The sequence below is a fragment of the Gavia stellata genome, chromosome 4 (genome assembly GCF_030936135.1).
Source record: "Gavia stellata isolate bGavSte3 chromosome 4, bGavSte3.hap2, whole genome shotgun sequence".
NCBI classification, from domain to species: Eukaryota; Metazoa; Chordata; class Aves; order Gaviiformes; family Gaviidae; genus Gavia; species Gavia stellata.
In genome coordinates this window covers 4125737-4147014 of record NC_082597.1, presented here as the reverse complement: position 1 = coordinate 4147014, position 21278 = coordinate 4125737, and the positions used below count along the sequence as shown (strand labels likewise).

Sequence of the window (21278 nt, the reverse complement as noted above, 5' to 3'; positions counted from 1 at the left end):
AGTTCAAGGTCTACCTTGCCAGTGGCCAAGCATGTCTCTTCCCATGGAAGCACTTTGTTTTGTGAGGGACCTTATGTGCTCTTCATCTTGTGAGGTGCTTCTCTGAACCAGTCTCAAAATACTTTCCTCCTCCTATGAAGGTGAGGAGGAGAGCAGGCAGTCACCAAATCCTAAGGATGCTTTACAGAGATGTCATAGCAGCAGAATTCCATTCAAATATACTAACTGACCTTTTTTTTCCAAAAATCTCATGTTGGTTGGGAGAGAACTGAGCGTTGGACATAGCGTTGTTGCTTTTTCAACATGACAACCAAACTGTTCAAATGGTCTCCTTAGTTGCTCCTTGGCTGACTGCCAAACGCAGTCTCATCATGAAAAATCCAAGAGGATAATCATTATCTTGCTGTGTCAACAGCTGGCCTGCATGGTATCTCTATCACTCATCAAGGTTTGCTCCATTAAAGTTCAGGGGAGGTGCTGCTTCGGCTTTATATGGATTACAAGTAGTGGTATGGAATAACTTGCTGACCTACCACTTCTTTTAAATTAAACCATCAGGGAGGTGCCAGGTTCTGGTGAACAGCAATATCCATGTGATGTAGCTTTCTCCTATTTTTTTAATCACGAGGCATCACAAGGAGGGAGGATACTTGCAAGTCACTTGTAGTGGGATTAGCAGTGACGTGTTCTGAGGGTTTCGTAACTTAGGTGGCACTAAAAGGCTGTCGGTGAACTCGCTTCCCTTAATTCTCCTTCACGAATCCTTCAGAAGTGGTCTGCAGACTACAAGTTTCATCCTTGTTTTGCCAGTGCTGTGTTTCAAATCATGTTTAAAAACATGCTATAGTATCCTCTCAACTGAGAGCGATGAGATTTAATTTCCAAACCTCTGTCTTGTACTATGAGAACCACATCTGTGTGAACTCCGGTTTACTGCTTTGCAAATTCTGCCTCTGTGTAAAAGCTCTGTTTTCTTGCTTAGATACTGGCAGCAGCCAATGTTGCGCTTGAAACAACTGTAGCTGTTTGCGCATCCAAGCCAAAAAATACTCAGCTTGCTGAAATGATCACTGTGATCAAATCAATGCCTGTAAGTAGGGACTGTGGTAGTGGGAACGTATCTGTTTCACAATTAGGTGTCACTTTTGTAGAAAAGCATTTCCCATGCATTATATTTAAATGCAAATTAATTGTACAGGGTTACATAGCATCTTATCGAAGCTTTCTCAGGAATTACTACTTGTTTATGTAACTGGCTGCTGACTCAAGGCCTGTGTGGCTGAATATTGTTTTTAGATATTGAGGCCATGAGCTTTTCATTTTTGCTATATAAAAATAAATGAAAAAGTTAAGTTTTGGAGAGCGGATTCAGACCTCTTTATTTTCAATTAGTTACTGCCTTTCTACCCTGGATTGGTTAATGAGATTTTGGGGGGGGGGGGGAAACCGCAGTGGCACAAGAAAAGCATTCACCATCTACTAGGCTTTTTGGGATTGTATTGTGTTTAGTAATTTCTCTGTACAGCTTTTCCTCTTCAATCAGTAATGTATTGTCATAGGAGCCAAGTTAATATCACATAGCGACAGGCCAGTGCCGTGTTCAAAAGAATCAGGACTAAGTCCTCAGTTGCTGTTTTATGTCCTTCAAGCTGTTTGCCCACAGGTGACTTGGGTGATTGCTGGGCCTGAGAGGCCCTCTGAATGGTGCAAAATCAGTGGAGATTTACATCTGATTTACAGCTGATTTACATCTACATTTATGCGAAGAAGCAGAAGAGCAAGTGAACTTCTATGGAGCCATTCCTACCACTTTATGCACCCCTTAGATCTAGTACGTTGCAAATAATAGTTCTTGCAGTGCACTGGCATTACCGTGTCTGATTCCCACCCCTTGTTGTTTACGACTTTTTACTCTGAGTTTTAAAACTGAAAAAAATATATCCTAAGCAATCAGTTACTGTCATAGGTTCAATCTTGTCTCCCATGGAGAATTAAATTTCCTTCCCAACGTAAACTTTGTTAGCTAAATATCACGAGTACTTTTCACAAGTTTACAGCCCGTGTCCCTCTCCAATATGCTGACCGCAATCATTTGAATTATATCCAGCATTTACTGCAGGTCCGCTGCACTTGCCGATTATGAAGCTCTCTTACCCCCTAGTGGAAGTGTTTGTCAGTCATGAGGATTTTGTGTAGCCCTTTCGCTCTGTCAAGGACCAGACTTCCTCGGTAAACATCTTTTTGATGTTTCTGTTGTGTTTAAAATACCATGGCATCTCCCTCTTACTCTGTAGTAGCTTGCCTTATTTCCTCATTGTTTTGTTTTCAGGGACTTGCTTACCAAATTTGTGTTGTCTTGTGTTTTTTAATCATATAATACCTAACTTTCTAGTTCGACCTTCCTCTGCAAAAGACTAGATGTCAACTTTGTCTAGCCTGAGGCACTACTTAAATATGGTTTCTACACAGTTGCCGAGATAGGTCAAAGAGGTTATCTAAGTTGCTCCTCGTCTTAGGCCCCTATGAAATGTAGGGATATATATTTTGGGTTATATTATTTTTCTAGGCATTCTGCATTTCAAACAGTCTCAAGAAAAGATTGATGTTGCAACTGAGGGAAGCCTGAAATTACTTGACTTGAATTTGGTTTTGACTGCAGTTGCTGCGGATAAATCCTATTCTTACTATTAAGGGTAAAACAGAGACGCGCTGCACTTTGGCGGCTTTTCCCTCCTTCATTATTAAAATAATAATTTCAGCTTCAGGAAATCGAGCATAAACTAGATACAAAATTCATTTATTTAACAACATTTCAGGAGGAGGGATGGGACTTCCATAGACAAGTTTCATACGCTTTCTGTATCAATGGTAATATAGCAACCATATTCCTCATGATTATAATAATTTTCATTTCAGTGAGCATGAGGTATTAATGCTCTGAAGATTTGTGTGCTTTTTTAAAAAAAATCCAGCATGGTCTTGAATGCTCAAAGCAGCAGATAGAGTTGCAAAGACATTTTCCATGTACATTAGCATTGCTGATCAAATTTAGACGGCTCTCCTGCCAGAAATGTCTCAAATATGCCTTGAATTTAATCCTTTTGGGTCAATGATTCAGTCCCTGACTATGCAGGCAAACACATTACATGGTACTTTTCAAAAATTAGTGATATTTAGTCTATAATTGTCTTTTTGTTCTCAATTTCCTTATTGGGTGACTTTCACAGTACTCATTAGTCTTATTTAAAAACTTCTTTGTGGTTTGCAGCTAAGACAAGGTATGTAGTTGTTGGTGTGCCAGCATTGTTCACTGCTTTTTTTCCCCCTCTGTTCTGCCACCCATTTGCTTATAAACCGGATTATTTTTCTTTTGAAACTTTGTGGCAAAATTGGAGTCAAAATAGGCAGGCTTATGCTGATGAGGGTTCCAAAGGCTATGCCTCGTGCTTTTCTGTAGAACCATAAGCAAGCATTTTGTCAACAGGACTCTGAGAACGAATTATCTGAATATATTTCAGTTTCTGCTTAAGTTTATGTAAGAATTAAGCATTTATTTTTTTAAAGTAATGTTTGGGTTTTTTGGCTTTGCTAAACATTTTGGTAGGGGCTTAAACTGTAGAAAACTAAATGCTGCTCAGAATTTTTTAATTGATGTTTATTACTTTCCTGGCCTACCAAATGAGAAGAGTGAATTACGAGACTAAAACCTATTACAGAATGGGCTTGCAAAATACCGTTTTGTGTGTTCTTGAACGGAAATATTAAACGGCTTATTAGTGTAGGGCTTGTTTTCTGGGCCATGTGTGCAGTTCACAGTTAATTGCAGGGAAGACTTTGCAAAATACAAGAGTTCTGAGAATTTTTCATGCCAAAATCTTGATCGAAGGCCAGGAACCTTTACCAGCCTTTGTAAACTGACCCAGAAAGAGAAATGAGACAAACAGGATCTGTAAACAAAGATCACGTGCTCTTCACAAATACATTTTGGAAGGATGGTTGCCTAGGGAAACAGGAAATGGGGAATTATACAACAAACAAAAAGGACTGCCAAACAAATTTGCTGACCTTTTTTCGGGGAATTATGATGAAAACTGCTGGAATCCTCAGTATTTCACCATATTTCTAAATCTGAAGGTGGAACAGAAGAATAGCTTGGTAATTATACCACAACTGTTTAGAAAATACAAAAAACTTCCTTGACATCTTTGTTCTAAAGGGAGCAATGCAAGGTTGTGAGCTATGTAATCCTGAGTTCGTCTTGAATTTTTTTGAGTTTCCCAGCTTTTGCATTTAAGCTTTCTGGAATCAGTGCTTCCTTTTATGGATGAGATAATAACAAAATCACTCCATTCATATCTACAAGGATCATCTAGCTCTATCTTGAGGCAGTTTAATCCTCGTTTCTGAGCTGGTAGCCTCCCAATTAGCTCTGCCCATACCTTTCCCTAGGAAACAGCGGCTCTCAGAATGGTTTATGGTTTTTCCATATGGTTAATGGTTTTTCCAGGGGTCACAAATAGGAAGGGAAGAAGAGAATTTGCACTGGACTTGTCCTTAGCAGGGAAGGAGTCAGCCTCTGGGTGATGTTTCTCCTCTTCCTCCCTATCACCCTGCTTTGGAGGGCTTGCATGAGAAGCAAATTGTTTGTTTGGTGACTTCTGCACGCCTCCTGTTTTGAGATGAGCCATTTCAGTTTTAATTTGTGGTAAATAATGAGATTGCTGTGCAGGAGAGGTCATAGAAAATACCAGCTTGAGATCACTCAGTCCCAAGTTTTGGTTTTATATGAAAGATGAAGAGGTGACAGTAATTAAAAGGAAGAAAATGGACAAACTAGGTAGTGATGTTAAACTTAGGATGCTCTTTATCCCAGAATACTGAGGACATAGTTATGTGAAATCTCATGCTTGTACCACGGATATTAGAAAATCTGCTGAATTGCAGGGGGAGGGAAATGCATTTGTCAGATGCTTGGATCCCTTCCCGTATCCTCTGTTGTTTTCAGTGTGTAACTTTTTTTTTGTCAGTTCCAATGACAGGTTTCACTCAGAGGGCTACCATTGATCCAGAACTGAATGAAATCCATGTCTTGTCAGGGCTCAGTAAAGACAAGGAGAAGCGGGAAGAGAATGTAAGGAATTCCTTCTGGATTTATGACATTGTGAGGAACAGCTGGTAAGTCGATGAAAGGGGTGCTATTTCTAACATCTATGCTGACTTTCTTTACAATACAATCCTACACGATCCTGTCTCCCAGGTAACTCTATAACCTCTTATAACCTTGGCATGGTAATGTTGAAGACAACTGAATTCCCTTGAGGTACCTCTTTTTCCCATAGTCTTTAGAGACACCATGGTAATAAGCCAAATGAGGGAGAGAAATCATGTGAACTTCTTTATTGGAGGCAGGTGGAGGGGATGAGGGGAAGTAAGGCATTATAAGAAGTTTTTCCTGTACGACATGTTCAAGGCCAGGATTCATCATCAGTGCAGCAAATTCAGTGAAATGTAAGTTGTTAATAGCAGCGTACATGGTACTAGTTATTAGAAACTAAGGAAACTGGTCTGCTGTATGAACGGTGATGGGGAAGTCTTCATGCTAGATCTATCAGCTCTTTCCAGGCTGCATGCAGTGGTGCTTCAGGTAGCTGCTAGAGCCAGTTTTCTGAGAAAACACCTCCTCGTCTGTTTCCTGTGTGGTATTTGGTAGTTGGTTGCCACTGTGCCTTTCCAGAGCTGGCAGCGTTTTTGTGTTCAAGGTCTCTTCTAATGTGCAGCCAATCACTTTGAAGGGTGTGAGTGCTGTTTTTTAAAAATGGTGTTTCAGTTGGAAGAAACAACTTAAGTCTGCTTGGAAAGCAGTGATTGAAATGCTAGCTTTGCTGTTTCTGGCCTGTAGCTCTACTGTGTCTGAGGTGGTATTCTCTGTAATGAAAAATACTTCATGCTGACAATTCTACTAACAAATAATGCAATATCTAAAGATGCCTCCAAAGCTCATGGCAAAAAAAAATTCTGGAATTTTTTCCTGTTTGACTTGTGATTGAGGACTGTGTTCAGCCAAGATGACCTTCTCTGATTGTTGTATGGGTTTCTTTGTAGAGCTAAGAATGGGGATGGGGTAATAGAGGACAATATATAGAGAAGAAAATCTTTGATGTTATATGCCAAGCAGTTCAAATTGACATGATTTGTTCCTTACAGCCCTTAAGTAACTTTCCCTACTTCCTGTAGGTACTACTGCTAATTACTTACTGCCTTGTATTTCAGGTCTTGTGTCTATAAGAATGACCAAGCAGCAAAGGAGAATCCAGGTAAAAGCCTTCAGGAAGAGGAGCCCTGCCCAAGGTTTGCTCATCAACTGGTGTACGATGAGTTGCACAAGGTATGAGGGTTCAGATACATATACGGTGATTGTTTTAGTCTTACTGCTCTGCCGGTGTAGTTGCTTTTTCAAAGACGGTACAATGAATATAGCTTTTTGTATAGTGTTGATGTTTGGGTTAATGTGGATAACTTCCATTTAACTGTTTATCATCTTTTGAAATAAGGTGCTAAGCTACTTTTTATGTCGATGTGAAGTAGACATAATAGCTCCTAGATGAAATCAAAATTCAGACAATGGGATATACTAAACCTCTACACAGTTGTCACATAGCTAGCTCCTAGCTGTTCTCATACTTGAGAACACTTGAAGCTTCGTTCATTATCTTCAGGGACTTAGTCACTAATGTTGTGAGATTAAGTGGTCACAGATAGTTAATAACATTTCCAGGAGAAAGTGTGTTGAATGAACTAATCACTGTTAAGAATCTGCTCTAAGAGATGGCTCACTTTGCCCTGCATGTCAGAAGTAACTGTCATTCTTTAGCACTGTCTGACTTCAATGGACACGTTCATGCTTAAATGTACTTAAAATTGTTTGTAGCGTACATGACTGCTCAGTAAACTTAGGGCTTTGTGCATATTAACCAATAAAGCACAAACCCACAGATTAGGTTACCATAACTTCATTAACCTGGGAATTTAAATTACCGTGATATACTTATTAACCTTTCATGGATATTTTGCAATTAAAATAAACTTTTTCTAAATTTTTTTTAGTTTAAAACAGTCTGAACTGAAAAAGATAAATATACTTTAGTCTTAACATTCCATGGGATGTTAATCAAATTTGGGACACCCAACTAGCCTGAAAGTTTAGGGATAAGGGGGGGTTTAAGGAGGAATAGGTGTAGCTTCTGTATGGAGAACTTGTGTGGTTTGTCTGCATCATGGACATTGATGTTGGACAGTAAATACTGTTCTGCCTTCAATTGCTTACTTCTAAGTGTAGGGTACTGTGAGATTGAGAGTAGTATTTTATAAGTTACTGTGAAGGTTGCTAAATCATGGCAGTTGCCCAGCTTTATCTGAGGAGCTGTTTGATGTACTGTTTTGAAGAGTCTTATTTTTAGAAACCTCTGTTCAGATGACCTTTCTAAACTCCTCTGATATAAATAAGGAGAGCCTACATCAGTGGGATGCAGAATACATTGTTTTGAGTGATTATTTTTAAAGCTGTGGAGAAAGGTAGCCTGTTGGACTTCTTGAACCTCAGTATTTGAAGACCCTTTGTGGCATGTTTAATATCAACAGTTCAGAGGCTGAAATGGCAAATGATGTGAAGAAAAAAAAGTGAAGAAATAAACAGTCCTTTTTTTAACGCTTCCACTTTTCTTGAGATTTGCCTCGCTCTGTAAGTTCAGCCTTGCATTATTACAAAGGTGTTTTATCCTGAAATCATCAGAATGGCTGTTAAAGACTACTTCATTTGAGCTACCTTGAACAAAAAAAAAAATGAATTTTGCATACAGGTATATTTAGTATTTCCATGATTGGCATCTCAGGATTGCTAGAACTTTAAGACAATCACAGTAATGGTTGTGACTTCTGATTCTAAATAAGATTGGTCTTTTCTTCATCAGTTCTTCTTAGGATTACAGTTTTGGCTTTTTGTTTTACTCTTTATTCAGTTAGCTCTTTCCTTTATGTCCAGGCAGTGTATGGAGTGTCTTGCAGCTAGGCTGACATATTGAGGTGAGACGAATCTGCCCTTCCAAAGACCATGGAAACATTTTTCTCTGCAAGTCAAATTAAGGCTTTGTAGAGTTCATAGGACCCGTGGGGACACAGGCCTGTTGGTAATCTGCCAAGATTATGCTGGACTGGGCTTGTTGTCACTTTGAGCATCTTTAAGACTTCTCGCTCACTTTGCCAGTGGGCCTTGTCTTTGGGGAAGATAATGGTCTTCGCTGACTCAAGGATAAGACTGCTTGTCTGAACTGTGGTGCTTTAGTAGCGCAGCTTCACCAACAGTGCTCTGACTGAAGCCAGAGCATTAGTCTACTAAGTCCCTTTTTTCTGAGTCTTGCTTACAAGCATAAACGTTTCTTCTTCAAAGAAAATGTGTGATTGCTGGAGTCATCTCACAATTATATGGGTATAATCTGCTCATCCCCAAATTAGAGGAGGGCTTTATACAGGGGCCTTAATTCAGCCTCTGTCATGACAACGAGAATTTGGAGTCTTTGAGGACAAGATTGGAGAAGAGGTTGGTAATCCATCAGTTTGAATATTGTTTGCATTAAGTATTTTGAAGAGGGCAACAAGACTTGGCTTAGATCCTTCTTTTCTGGACGTATCCTACCTACCTAAGGATTTAGGTTTTTCTTAAAGAGATAGCATGGTTTGTGTATGTTTACAAATATCTCAGGCATCTGCTAGAGAGAGGTTCTAACAGTGCAGCTTTTTTATTGTCTTAAAATGTAAGCAGTTTAAGAGAACTTTCTGTATCTCCTGGGGGACAACGTAAGGCTTATAATAAGATGGAGCAGCTTGTCTAAAAGGCAGAGTTTTCTCCTTCCAAAATAAACCTCTCCAAAGATACTGATGTAGTAAATAGTCTTTGTTTAACATATGTACACAAACAATCAACTTTTTGATCTTCCTCTCTTTTGCTTAGGTTCATTACTTATTTGGAGGGAATCCTGGTAAGTCCTGCTCTCCAAAGATGAGATTAGATGATTTCTGGTCTCTGAAGCTCTGTCGACCTTCAAAGGAATACCTGCTAAGACACTGCAAATACCTCATCAGAAAGCACAGGTATAGAAGCAAAAGATGTTTTGCAATTTCTTTTCCGAAGTGACTTTTTTAAGTTGCTAAAACTTGAATATCTTGTAGACTGTGTTGGGAAATGTCACTTCGTTGGTTACATGATGGTCTGCAGGTTTCTTGATTATTTTTAATTTTTAAAAAAATTAGTAATAAAAAGCAGTGGGGCAGGGCTAAACTACAAAATTAACTTCATTCTGGTTTACTATGTTATTCTAAAACTAGAAAAATCTGGCTATTGTGTGGGGAGTCATGGGGAATTTTTAGATTCCCTTTTCACTCTGCTGCTCATCAACATGTGTTTTGGTACTGTCACCTCCCAAGGAAATGGAGTATGTTTCTGAAACACTGTGCTAGGAGATAGTAACAGCTCGCAAGGATGCTAATGAAGTCTGGGGGCTGGATTCCTTTGCACATCTGAGACTCAACCGTGGTGAGGTCATCAGAGTTTCTCATTCAGAATCGCTTGAAGGATCTCACTTATGCAGAGTTCAGCTACACTGTGATGCTTCTTGCACTCAGGATGTTTCAGAGCTGCCTTATATTTGCTATTTAGGGCAACAGCTTTTCAAAATCAAGCTTATGGTGTTGCCTTAGGCAAGAAATTGCAGCAGTGAGGCAGTCTTTCAAGACCCAGCAAATTATTTGAAGCCAATAAATAACTCTTTCTGCATTCTTGGTGAGAATACTTTGTTATCAGGTTCTGCCAAGAGCTGGAGGTCTTTTTTTAACTGATGGTATTTTACTTTTGAGGCAGCAAGCAAATTGCTATGCTCAACTCACAATCACTGTGGCTGGATGAGGCCTTTTGCAAGATTAGCCATGCAATAGATGTGAATACCTGCAAGACTGACTAAAGGCCTTTGCCAGTAATCTGGGAGGCTTATTAAACCCATGTGTGATTGTATGCAAATGCAGCTGTACAGCCTCTGGAGACAGCTCCGGATTGCTTGTTTTTATTTGCTTAAATTGCACTCAAAGGAAATGTTGCTGCATATTGTCTGGCAGAAGTTTGGGGTTTGTGCACCATGCTCCCATTTATTGGGGTCCATTTTAAGGAGCCGAACATGACCAGCCAGGGACTGGTATGATGGGTGCTTTGCTGGAGTTCGTGTGCCTCTCAGGGCAGGAGTTGAACTGCTGCGGAGTCACTTGGCTGCCTGTTATCTGCACTCCCTCCAGCTGTAGGTACCAGAACAGGTACTTGGCTTGCATACACAGCAAATCCACTGCATCAGCTGGAGTCCTGTTTGGCTTATTAACTTGTTTAGTACCAGTCGGCCATAGCAGAGCCAAGCTGGCCAAGCACAGAAGAGCAAGGTGTCGGTGGTGCCACTTATTTAAGGTACTTCAGCTCTCTGGACCATGGCAACATCATCTAAGAAAATCTGTGTGAATGTTTGGAAGAAATCACATTTAATAAACAAAATTGTGTACATCAGGTAACAGACATAGTCTTTGTGCTCTGTGCACTGGCTCAACGACTTGCATCTTTACACAATTTCAAAATTTGGGCTACAGATGTCCACCACAGTATAAATAGCCAAGTAGATGACCGCCCCCCCCCCAAAAAAAAAGCAATATGATTAAATCTATTCTGTGTGACTTCTTTCAGTTTGACAAGCCATACCCTGTTAAAGGTAACTGAAATATATTATGAATAAAACACCTTGCGTTCCTGTAAGGCAGTTGATACAAGGCCGTTAAGCGACTGAGAACATGGTTTTTAGGGTCCTCATCTCTGGAATCCAGAATTGTCTGAGCTGTTTTCATGGGGAGGCTTAATACTGTGTATTGGTGATTCAGAAGATGACGAACAGAGTGCGATACTGTACTCGGTGGGTAGATGATAGGGGAAAAAAATAGATTATTTTAAACCTCATCCTTCCTAGGCTTGTGCACCCAACTCAGTGCTGCAGGGAAGTAGTTCTGCTCACTCAGGATGCTGAGCCCAGAATCATTTTCTGAGGGCTATATTAGCTTTTTTTAGGGAATTCACAGAAGTTACAGTTTCTGTTCGTTAAAAGAAAATGAGAAAATAATAGGGGTGGTCCACAGGATTTTTACGTACATGTGCTCTTTCCAAAGGTGGGCTGTTAAGGCGCAGTATTCATGGAATCCAGGGGTTTTCACCCCCATTGTCCCTTTTTCTGTTGTCTGGCAGAAGCAGGGATTATTCTCCATCCCTGTACTTCCAGTTATGCTTTTGCGCAGTCAGGAATGTAAATATCCCTGGGACTGGAGTGCTCAAGGCTTGCCTGCATCTGAACTGTGCTCCTCATATGAGGTGCTACTTGCACTTACGTTATTTGTGGAAAACAAACTGTGCTAAGTGTTTTAGGTTTATGTATTAAGAAGTTGCTGTACATATGCTTTTGAACATTTTTAGTAAGAGCATAATAGTTTGCCCTTGTAACTCCCATACACCCCAAAAAACCTCTCCTCTGAGTTTGTCTGACTTGAAAACACGTACTCCAGGAAATATGAGACTGAGCTGCCATTAACATTGTTTTATTTGGAAATATTCAGCTGAAAGTTTCGTTTAATAGGTTTTGCTCTTTGTAGAAATAGTAGTACTTAGTCCTGAAGGAAATGGTTGCGCTCATGTTTTCTGTCTCTTTGCAGGTTTGAAGAGAAAGCTCAGACTGACCCTCTTAGTGCACTGAAGTACCTGCAGAATGATTTGTATGTAACTGTGGATCACTCAGACCCAGAGGAGACAAAAGAGGTAGTGATGAATGATCTTTGTCTTACAAAGAAATGTAAACTGTTTTCTCACATGGAAGCTTTAAGCCTCTTAAACCTTGTTTTTATTCAGCTTGAAAAAGCTCTACAGGTGCATGACACTTTGCTGTATTGTATATTTTTCCACACTAAAGATCATACTGCTTTAGAAACAGTCATTTTACAACTGCAGTTCCAGATAAAATAGCTTTTGTACTCATAATAGTGAAGACTAGGCCTTTGTTTTAATTCCAATGTACTGGTGTGTATTTTGGGAGCTTTAATTGAAATGTAAACTCTCTGAAATGTCACGAGTCTGTAGTTGGTTGTGTGGTAGAAAGCGAATAGAAACTCTTATTCACGCTGCCTTTTGGCTTGTCAATATTAAATAGCTCTGGCGGAGGGAAAGAGGTTTTTCTCTAGATGATAAGTATTTCTGGAAGTAGATTGTATATATACATTGCTTGCTAACCTTAAACTCTTATTTCCTCTGCCTTTTGAATATTATCCCGTGTGGGCATGTTCTTTTATTTGTTCCAGGAATTTGTTCCCATTTCCTGTTTTGATTCCATTACCGCAGTACGTGTCACTTGACAAAAAGGATTAAAGAAATAGTGAAAAGTGTCAGATGAGGTGGTTGATTGGATTCTGCCATTAATTTTCACATGGAATTTGGGGCAGCCATCTGGATGTACAGGCGTTAGCTGCTGACGGGTAGATGAGGAAGAGGAAGCCATGGTTCTTACTCTCTTCTTGCGTTAATGACTTTGGAAGTGATTTGACAGCTCCTTTTATAAAACTGCGATAAGAGAATGGGCGCTGTTATTCCATGCTGAGTCTCTGGATTAAATCACTTAATCTGTTGGTTTTAACTCATTACTTCAGATAAAGAAAAGATCATTATACAGGCACTAAAAGCTTTTTTGGGGGGAATATCCTTCTTGCATATGCACAGTATAGAATTGTAAGGTTAGCAAAATTAAGCAAAATACTTACTAATATCAGGATCTTGAAACTGATCACATTTGTCATAAATTCTGGTTAGCCTTTTATAAATGTCTGGGCTGATAAAACATTTAAGTGCTGTGCCTGTAAGTTCTCTGTTAGATGGTTTGTCACTGAGATTTGTCCCATATCAAGTACTTTCACATCTTTCTAGCCATTTCTAGTATAGGAAAGACAAATAACAGATAATCCTGCTTTTCTTCAGCTGGAAAAAGGAGATTTCTCCCATGCAGCATGCTTCAAGGGGGCTCAGCCCAATTATGCCCCGTGTTACCAGAGTGGTAGCACTTTCTTCTTAACTGAACCTGTAATAACCTATAACATTCAACAACCATTCTGATGCTCTCTTCTCCCCTTCTCCCTCCCACCCACTATAAGACTGTCCTGTGTTCTCTGATTGCTCTTATTCTCCACGTCATACCTGTGTGCTGGTAGCCCCATCATGCCTGTGAAGGCCATGTCTCTCTTTGGCCAGTTACTGCTAAAGCGACCTTGCATCTCGTGGCTGGCTGTGCCTTTTTATTGCTTGAACAGAAAACATCTGTGGTTTAATCAGCAAGCTCTTCTTATGTTAGTTCTTGTTGCCTCTTGTTATGGCAGTTCCTTTGGTCTGCTGGTAAGCCACATCTGGCATAGGAAATAATTTCATATTCTACATTTGATATTCCCAGTTCAGTGTGTATTATTTAACTTCTCCACCTTGTAAGAATGAAGAATTTACCTGACTGTATGGAATCCTCTGAGATTTTGGGGAAAAGTAGTAGCTTTATCATACAAGGTAGAAATAGAATAAAACGTTTTTTAAAAAAAAAAGCCCTTTTCACAGACTGTACTAATGTTCTGCAGTTAATGATCTAGCATATGAGCTTAGGTAGGCTCAGTCCAGCTGAGTGAATATATTGTGAATCCTTTCTCTGTAAGCCTAATGCCTGACTGTACAAAATTCAGTAGCTTGTCTGTTGTGCTGGTCCGTTGAACAACGCATACCGTTCAGCAGAGTTAAAGCGTCGGTTCCAGTGGTCTCCTAAAATCATTTAACAATTTCTGGGAGGCTTTTTGTTTGTGGGTTGGGGTTTGTTGGTTTTTTTGGGTGTTCTTGTTGGTTTTGTTTTTTCCAAATTGTGCTGGTCAAAAAGCTTTAACTTCCAAAGCTTTTTGCACTGGAACAGATCTGCCAGGTATATGGCACAGAGCCACCTACTGCGCTGGTAGTGACTGGATGTATTTCCAGTTGACGTCAATTTACCTTCTGGTTATCACATTGAGTTGGCTTTTTGCTCTGGCATTACATCTTCAAATAGCTCTTGTGCTTTCCAAAGGACTGACGCAGGCATTTTGGATTCCATATCAAATTTCAAGCACCAGCTTGATTGTGTATCTCAGCCCAGACACCTACATACTCTGTCTTTATTTGTAGTTGAGATTGTCTTAATTAATATCAAAGGCTATATATCTCATTGGTTTGCTCTGTGCTGGCTACAGCCATTGAACGTTGTAAGGCTTCTTAGTGTGGCAAATCTTAAGGGAATTGTTTTTTCCCCTGTTCTTTACCCTCTCTCCAGGGCAACTGTTAAATTTGGGAAGGACCAAGCTGGATAGGTTCATCACTGACTTTGTGCTACAGTTCTCTTAGAGCCTAGTCTATACGATTTCGTGTTTTATGGGTCGAGATATGGGTAGTGTTATATAATAATACAAGCAGAATTTCATGTTGAGGTAAGGCTTACTTGCTTTATAATAGAAGTAATTTCTTCTAATTTTGTTAGGCAAGTCTCTTCAGCTGTTTTGAGTTAGGTGCCAAAGAAAATAAACAGACTGTTCTTGAAACTCTGTTGTTAGTAAGCAATTTTGTTTAAAGTAGCATGAATGATTGACAGTAGGAACATACCCCGAGTTTTTCATTTTGTTGTGAATTTTAGGGATGTTAATAGGTTTATATTTTTATTTCCTTTTTTATTATTCTAAAGTGAAGAAGATGCCTGCAAGTAAGCACCCCTGTGATAGCTGTTCTTTTAGTAACCACAGGCTATATGCCAGCTCTGTCTCTGCTGTTGCCTGCAAATGCAGATCCAGTTCTCTTTAACTGTGATTCTGCTTGAAATCGCATAAACCTCTTCAGTTAGTTCAGTGTTTTCAGATCAGTGAATCTTTCTTTACTAGCTGTGGATTAATAGCTCTGACACTGTGTGTAAAGGAAGGTAGATCCCCAGAGCACATGGAAGTTTGTCCGTGTATTCTAGTTCATGGAGAGATTAAAGTTGTACAAAAGACTGGCATTTGTTAGTGTAAAAATTTCTGGTGACCTGGGTGTTCTATGTCATATTCTATGTCATGTCCCAGCACAGGTTCATGAAGGGCAGGTCCTGCTTGACCAACCTGATCTCCTATGACCAGGTGACCTGCCTAGTGGATGAGGGAAAGGCTGTTGACGTTGTCTACCTGGACTTTAGTAAAGCCTTCGACACAGTCTCACATAGTATTCTCCTGGCGAAGCTGGGGACTCGTGGCTTAGAGAGGCGCACTCTTCACTGGGTAAAAAACTGGCTGGACGGCCGAGCCCAGAGAGTTGTGGTGAATGGGGTTAAATCCAGTTGGTGGCCAGTCACAAGCGGAGTCCCCCAGGGCTCAGTTTTGGGGCCGATCTTGTTTAATATATTTATCGATGATCTGGATGAGGGGATCCAGTGCACCCTCAGTGAGTTTGCAGATAACACCAAGTTGGGCGGGAGTGTTGATCTCCTGGAAGGTAGGAAGGCTTTACAAGAGGGATCTGGACAGTCTGGATGGATGGGCCCAGGCCAATTGTATGAGGTTCAACAAGGCCAAGTGCCGGGTCCTACACTTGGGTCACAACAACCCCATGCAACGCTACAGGCTTGGGGACGAGTGGCTGGAAAGCTGCCCTGCAGAAAAGGACCTGGGGGTGTTGGTCGACAGCCGGCTGAATATGAGCCAGCAGTGTGCCCAGGTGGCCAAGAAGGCCAACGGCATCCTGGCCTGTATCAGAAATAGTGTGGCCAGCAGTAGGGAGGTGATCGTGCCCCTGTACTCGGCGCTGGTGAGGCCACACCTCGAATCCTGTGTTCAGTTTTGGGCCCCTCACTCCAAGAAGGACATTGAGGTGCTGGAGCGTGTCCAGAGAAGGGCGACGAAGCTGGTGAGGGGTCTGGAGCAGAAGTCTGATGAGGAGCGGCTGAGGGAGCTGGGGTTGTTCAGTCTGGAGAAGAGGAGGCTGAGGGGAGACCTTATCGCTCTCTACAACTACCTGAAAGGGGATTGCAGAGAGGTGAGTGTTGGTCTCTTCTCCCAAGTGACAGGACAAGAGAAAATGGCCTCAACTTGCAGCAGGGGACATGTAGGCTGGATATTAGGAAAAATGTCTTTACTGAGAGAGTGGTGAAGCACTGGAACAGGCTGCCCAGGGAGGTGGTGGAGTCACCATCCCTGGAGGTGTTCAAGGAATGTGTGGACGAGGCATTGTGGGACATGGTTTAATGGGCATGGTGGTGTTGGGTTGATGGTTGGACTTGATGATCTTAAAGGTGAGTCTCTGATGTACACAGAGATGTGTATTGGTGGTAGCTTGTAAGTAAAGGCTTTTAAAGGTAAAAGGATGGTCAAAACAGAAAATAAAAATTAATTCCAAGTTTTGTACTTAAGGTCAAGGAAAAAAACAGGTGCTATTAAAGCACAAAAACATCAGTATATCACATACAAGGCTAAAGGTGGTGTTCTTTTAACACTGGAGTAATCATATCCAGAACTTTGCAGTTGCTTAGTGGACTATAGAAGAAATCAAGACGATACAAGGAATGGCCCGTGCTGCCCAAGTAAAGGAGAGTAAGATTGTTTTGTACATTGAGATTGAGATTCAACTACTGGTGAAGCTTAATCCCATGATTGCTGTAAAACAGATACATAGTGCAAGTATGTTTTTCTTGGAGCATGGTAGGAGAAAAAGAAAGGACCTGGAGGCCAATTTGAGGCCTGACTAGCTTGTAGGCTGAGGCTGGAGGCCCCTGTTCCAGGCTGCTTCATACTTTCCATTCTTAAGACCTTGTCTTCAATAAATTTGCCAGATAAAGCCAGTGGGGCCCAAAAGTATTGTTTGAGTCTGCATTAGACTGATATTTCTGGGAAAATTGAAGCCCAAATGGGAAAAGTAGTTCTAGGAAGGAGCTAAGAAAAGCATGCTTCTCTTCTTCATGTCCTGCTGTGATTCTTTGTAAAGCCTCAGAGTCTGAGTGCTGCAGAAGCAGAGGCTTTGGAACCGAGGAGCCTTTACAAAAACGACGTTCAGCCTTCCCAACTTCAGCTAGTGATGGCTCCATCCTCAAAGAATTTGAGTCTCTCGTTGCTTCTTTGAGCCTACGCTACGAGGCACCGTCCCAACAGAACTGGTCGAAGCTGAGAAACTGTTTTACGCTGTGATCTGAGCACTCGCCGTACAGACATTACGGAGGAGGAGTTCTAGCTGATTCATACAACCTGCCAGGTATCCCAAACAGGAGTTACTCGTTCCCCTCAGTGTTAACAGTTTCGTTTGCGCAAACGGCAGAGGCATGCAGCAAATATACTAAAACTTATATGGGTTGCCACACACCAGAATTGCTTTTTTGCTTTAGGTAGAAACCTAGATCAAATCCATGCAGCTGATAAAAGAACAATTATGTTGGAAACATGAAGATCTTAAGTTGGAAAATGCCAGAATTAGTATTACCCACGTAATACTAATTCAGCCTAACTCTGAATGTGGTTGATTATATTAGTTAACCTTATATTAGTTTGCCAGATATCTATAACTAATGCACCAGATATATAACTAATATAGCCTTATGTTCTTTAACCAGCTACATTTATCTCTAAGGAACCCCTTCCTCAGTTCAGAAGGTGGGTTGGATCTCCGAAGGAGAAGTTAATTGTGTAACGAAGGAAACTGCTGTCTTTTGAACGGAGGCTTAATTTGGAGTGGATTAAGCCTGTGAGCCAGAGGGATTGTCAGAAAAAAACGGGTGGTGGTGTGATTAAAGCAGTTGGGTGCTTCTGCTGGATAATTGAATTCTGGTCCTGCCTCTGTTATGTGATGTTAAGCAAATAGTTTTTCCTAGATGGTCATTAATTGGGTCTTTCATTCTGGTGCCTGATGGGAGAGATCTGAGGTGTGATTTGCTTGAGGGCTTTGCTCTTCTGGCTGCAAGTGAATTCAGAAGAAGCTGCATAATACTAGCTATTTAGAAAAAACAGGTTCTGGTAGTTTCAAAGAGGGGACCCAAAATGAACCAATTTGAAGTTTGATGTGTTATGATAACAATACGATAGAAAAACTGATGAAGAAATTAATTCCTTCTTTAGAGCAGAGTTTGAACTTCATGAAGAAAATACTGCATTGGATGTATGCTGTGAATGGTGTGTGGGAGACCTGGTCTTGAGTAAGCAGTAACAGTCCTATGCGTTGGGGAAGAAAGTAGGGGTCCTTTGGGAGAACATCATATGGTTAGCTGGCATTGTAATGCAAATGCAGAGTGAACCAGCTTAGGCTCGGTGCTGTCTGTAACAGATGTGCTTGACTTTTCTATCAGAAAGTGCTTTTTAGATGTGAGTTGATACATAAAATATAAAAAATTTTCGAAACAAACAACAGACCTCAAGGTTAACTGAAATGCAGTGTCATCAGTGAAGAAGGAGACAAGATACTCCTTCCCCACAAAGCTGGAAAGAAACTCGTAGCCGTGAAAATCCATCATGCGTAGTGCAGATGAGGCTGGAATACTTGGCAGAGGGTTTTTTCAACCAATTTTTGGTCTCAGTTCATCGAGTTACTAGCTGGATCCTGTTCAGGTCTCTTAGTTGGGCATCCTGAGATCCAGCCTCAAGCACAGCTTGCTTTCTGTTTGCAGCAGGATGGCTGCTGGCGTTGCTGGGGGAGGCCAGGGAACCCCTTGAAGCATGTGGCATCCGCTTTGTCCCAGTGTAGCCGGCTTCATGTGCTACCAGGCAGTTGGCAGCAGGCCTGTAAGGCAATTGTGTATGAGGGGAAGATGGCCAGGACAGGGCACTTGCTATCAGAAGCAGCACAGACTTAGCCACCCATTTTATTGGAACTTTTGGAGCTATTTATGCTGGGCATCTGTTTAAGTAGGTTGCTGATTCGGAGCCAAGCAACTCTTACAAGTTACACTAGCAGAAATACACGTGTAGCACTGCAGTCCCTTTTGATTTCATATAACCAGACCTCCCACTCAAGAGAGTACTTAATCAACCTCTTCCCCCTGTTCTGCAGTCTGCCAATCCTGTATCTTTCTAACCTGTTGTTAAATACCTCCAGTGCTACCTTCCTGTGATACCGCCCCCCCCCCCCCCCCCCCCCCCCCCCCAAAGACTGCAAATTTATTCCAGCACGCTGAGTCCCTTATTTTTTTTTCTTGGTGTCATGTTGAAATTGACCTTCCTGAAGTATTTTTTGTGGCTTGTTGCACTTGGTTGTAGATTTACCTTTTGGTAGTGGCCTTTTACGTTTGTGACTTTTTGCAGTTTCATCCTTGGACATTCTTCTGTGGAGGCTCTGCAACCCTGACTGCTTTGAACTTTGTTTATAGAGCTTGATTTTCAGACCACTTCATTTTTTTTCTTGTGCTTTCCTCGTATGTTGCTAATTGATAGAGGGCATCCAAAAGCAGTTGCCTTGTTGTAGATGAGATTTACGAGCCTTGGTAACAGCAGGAATACTTGATTTATTTGAAGATACTACTCCTGTTCATGCATTTTCTATGCATTTGTCATTTTTGCAATAGGATGATACTGATCTGTTACAACTCCTAAATGTGATCTCACGGAGCTTATGTATCCTGACCTGTTTTGTATAGCTGATTATGCCAGTTTGTGTTGATTTGCACTTTGCCCTAGTGAATTGCACCTTGATCCATCATTATAAGCTGGATGAAATGGAAGAACAGTCTGAAGCCTGTCTGCTACCATGCTGGCAGTCTGTTTGAGTGTGGTGTAAGGTCTGTGGACTCAGTGAATGTGTTCTGTTCTGTCAAGCAGGTTATCACCGAAAACCCAGAATGATGCTGACCCTGGGGCACAGATGAATCATTTCTGATTCATGGCTCCATTTTGATGTCAAACCATTGATGGCTACCCACAGTAAAGTTATTTGACCTACTTGCCATTCCCTGTTAACTTAATCTAGGCGATGCCTCGATAATTTGCCTTAAATATCATATAAAAACATCAGAAGTCCTATGAAAGCCAAAATGGACAGTGTCTATTGCCAAGTCCCATCTGTAGGTCCTGCTGCCCTGTAGAAGAAATCAGATTGATGCGATACAAGTTGTTGTTGCCAAATCCACGTTGGCTGCTACTCGTCACCTTCTACGCTCCTAGATGCCTGCAAATTGTCTACGTTCCCATTTTTTTCTTGAAATTGAAATTAAACTGATGGATATGTAATTCCTGGCTGTTCTTCCCACTCCTTCCCTGAACATATTTGCTTCTCTTCTGGTCTTTTTTCCTCCCCTTCTTTCCTTCGGGCTGTGTGCTGCAAAGACACACAGACAGGAGACAAAAGATTACAAGCCTTTAAGGTATCGCTAATTCTTTAAGGAAACATGACAAAGCACGAAGCTTTGCTACAACGTGGGTAACGGAAAACAGCAGCCGGGGGGCAGAGGAAGGTACTGTGTTTGCCATCTATCAATATCATGAAAGGAGAATAAAAATGTGAATGTGTTACTTAAAATGTTTTTACTCATGATTCTGATGTTCCCAAATGAGGAACTTTTTTTTTTTAAAGTTAAAAAGGCATTGCCTTAAACTTGTGATACGAGCTTCTCTGGCGGTTCAGAAAGGTTGTTGCCATGTAAAGCTTTCTCTGTGTTCAAGAAGTTCACACTGCACCATAGCAGTTGCTCTTTTCATGCCGTCTAATCCTTTGCTTGCTGAGACTGTACCACGTTCATCCCCAAGAATGTTTTTGTGTGAAAGAGACTCTCCTTACTTCTGCACTGTGATATCTGTCAGAGAGGCAAAGAAGTATATATAAAAAATTAGCTTTTAGGGCTCCCAGTCAAGTACCTTTCATTGCCTCAATGCTGCTCTAATTCTAGGAAAAACCATTCAACTTGCTCAGCCAAGGTGACAAATTGTATTGCTCATATGAAAGTGTCTGCTGCTGTTATTCCTATGTATGGCACAGTAGTTCTAAGGACGGTGCAAAGAAAACCCAGCAACTCTAAAGCCACTTGAACCTCTATGAATCTTTTGGGGTTTTTTCCTGTGCTGTTAATAACACTATTTTTTCTTTCTTTGTCCTTCCACCTCTTCTGCAGTTTCAGCTTCTTGCCTCGGCGTTATTTAAGTCTGGCTCGGATTTCACCACTCTTGGTGAGTATTGC

At 41.0% G+C, this 21278-nt stretch overlaps 1 protein-coding gene across 1 annotated transcript in view; it reads left to right on the top strand.

The window, feature by feature from the left end:
* Positions 1-21278, top strand: part of MKLN1 (muskelin 1) — a 98343-nt gene that overhangs the window by 74848 nt on the left and 2217 nt on the right. The window contains exons 13-17 of the mRNA XM_059816184.1: positions 5028-5175; positions 6271-6385; positions 9005-9144; positions 11779-11881; positions 21213-21267. Of these exons, the coding sequence (XP_059672167.1) occupies positions 5028-5175; positions 6271-6385; positions 9005-9144; positions 11779-11881; positions 21213-21267 (561 nt within the window). The remainder of the gene's footprint in view (positions 1-5027; positions 5176-6270; positions 6386-9004; positions 9145-11778; positions 11882-21212; positions 21268-21278) is intronic.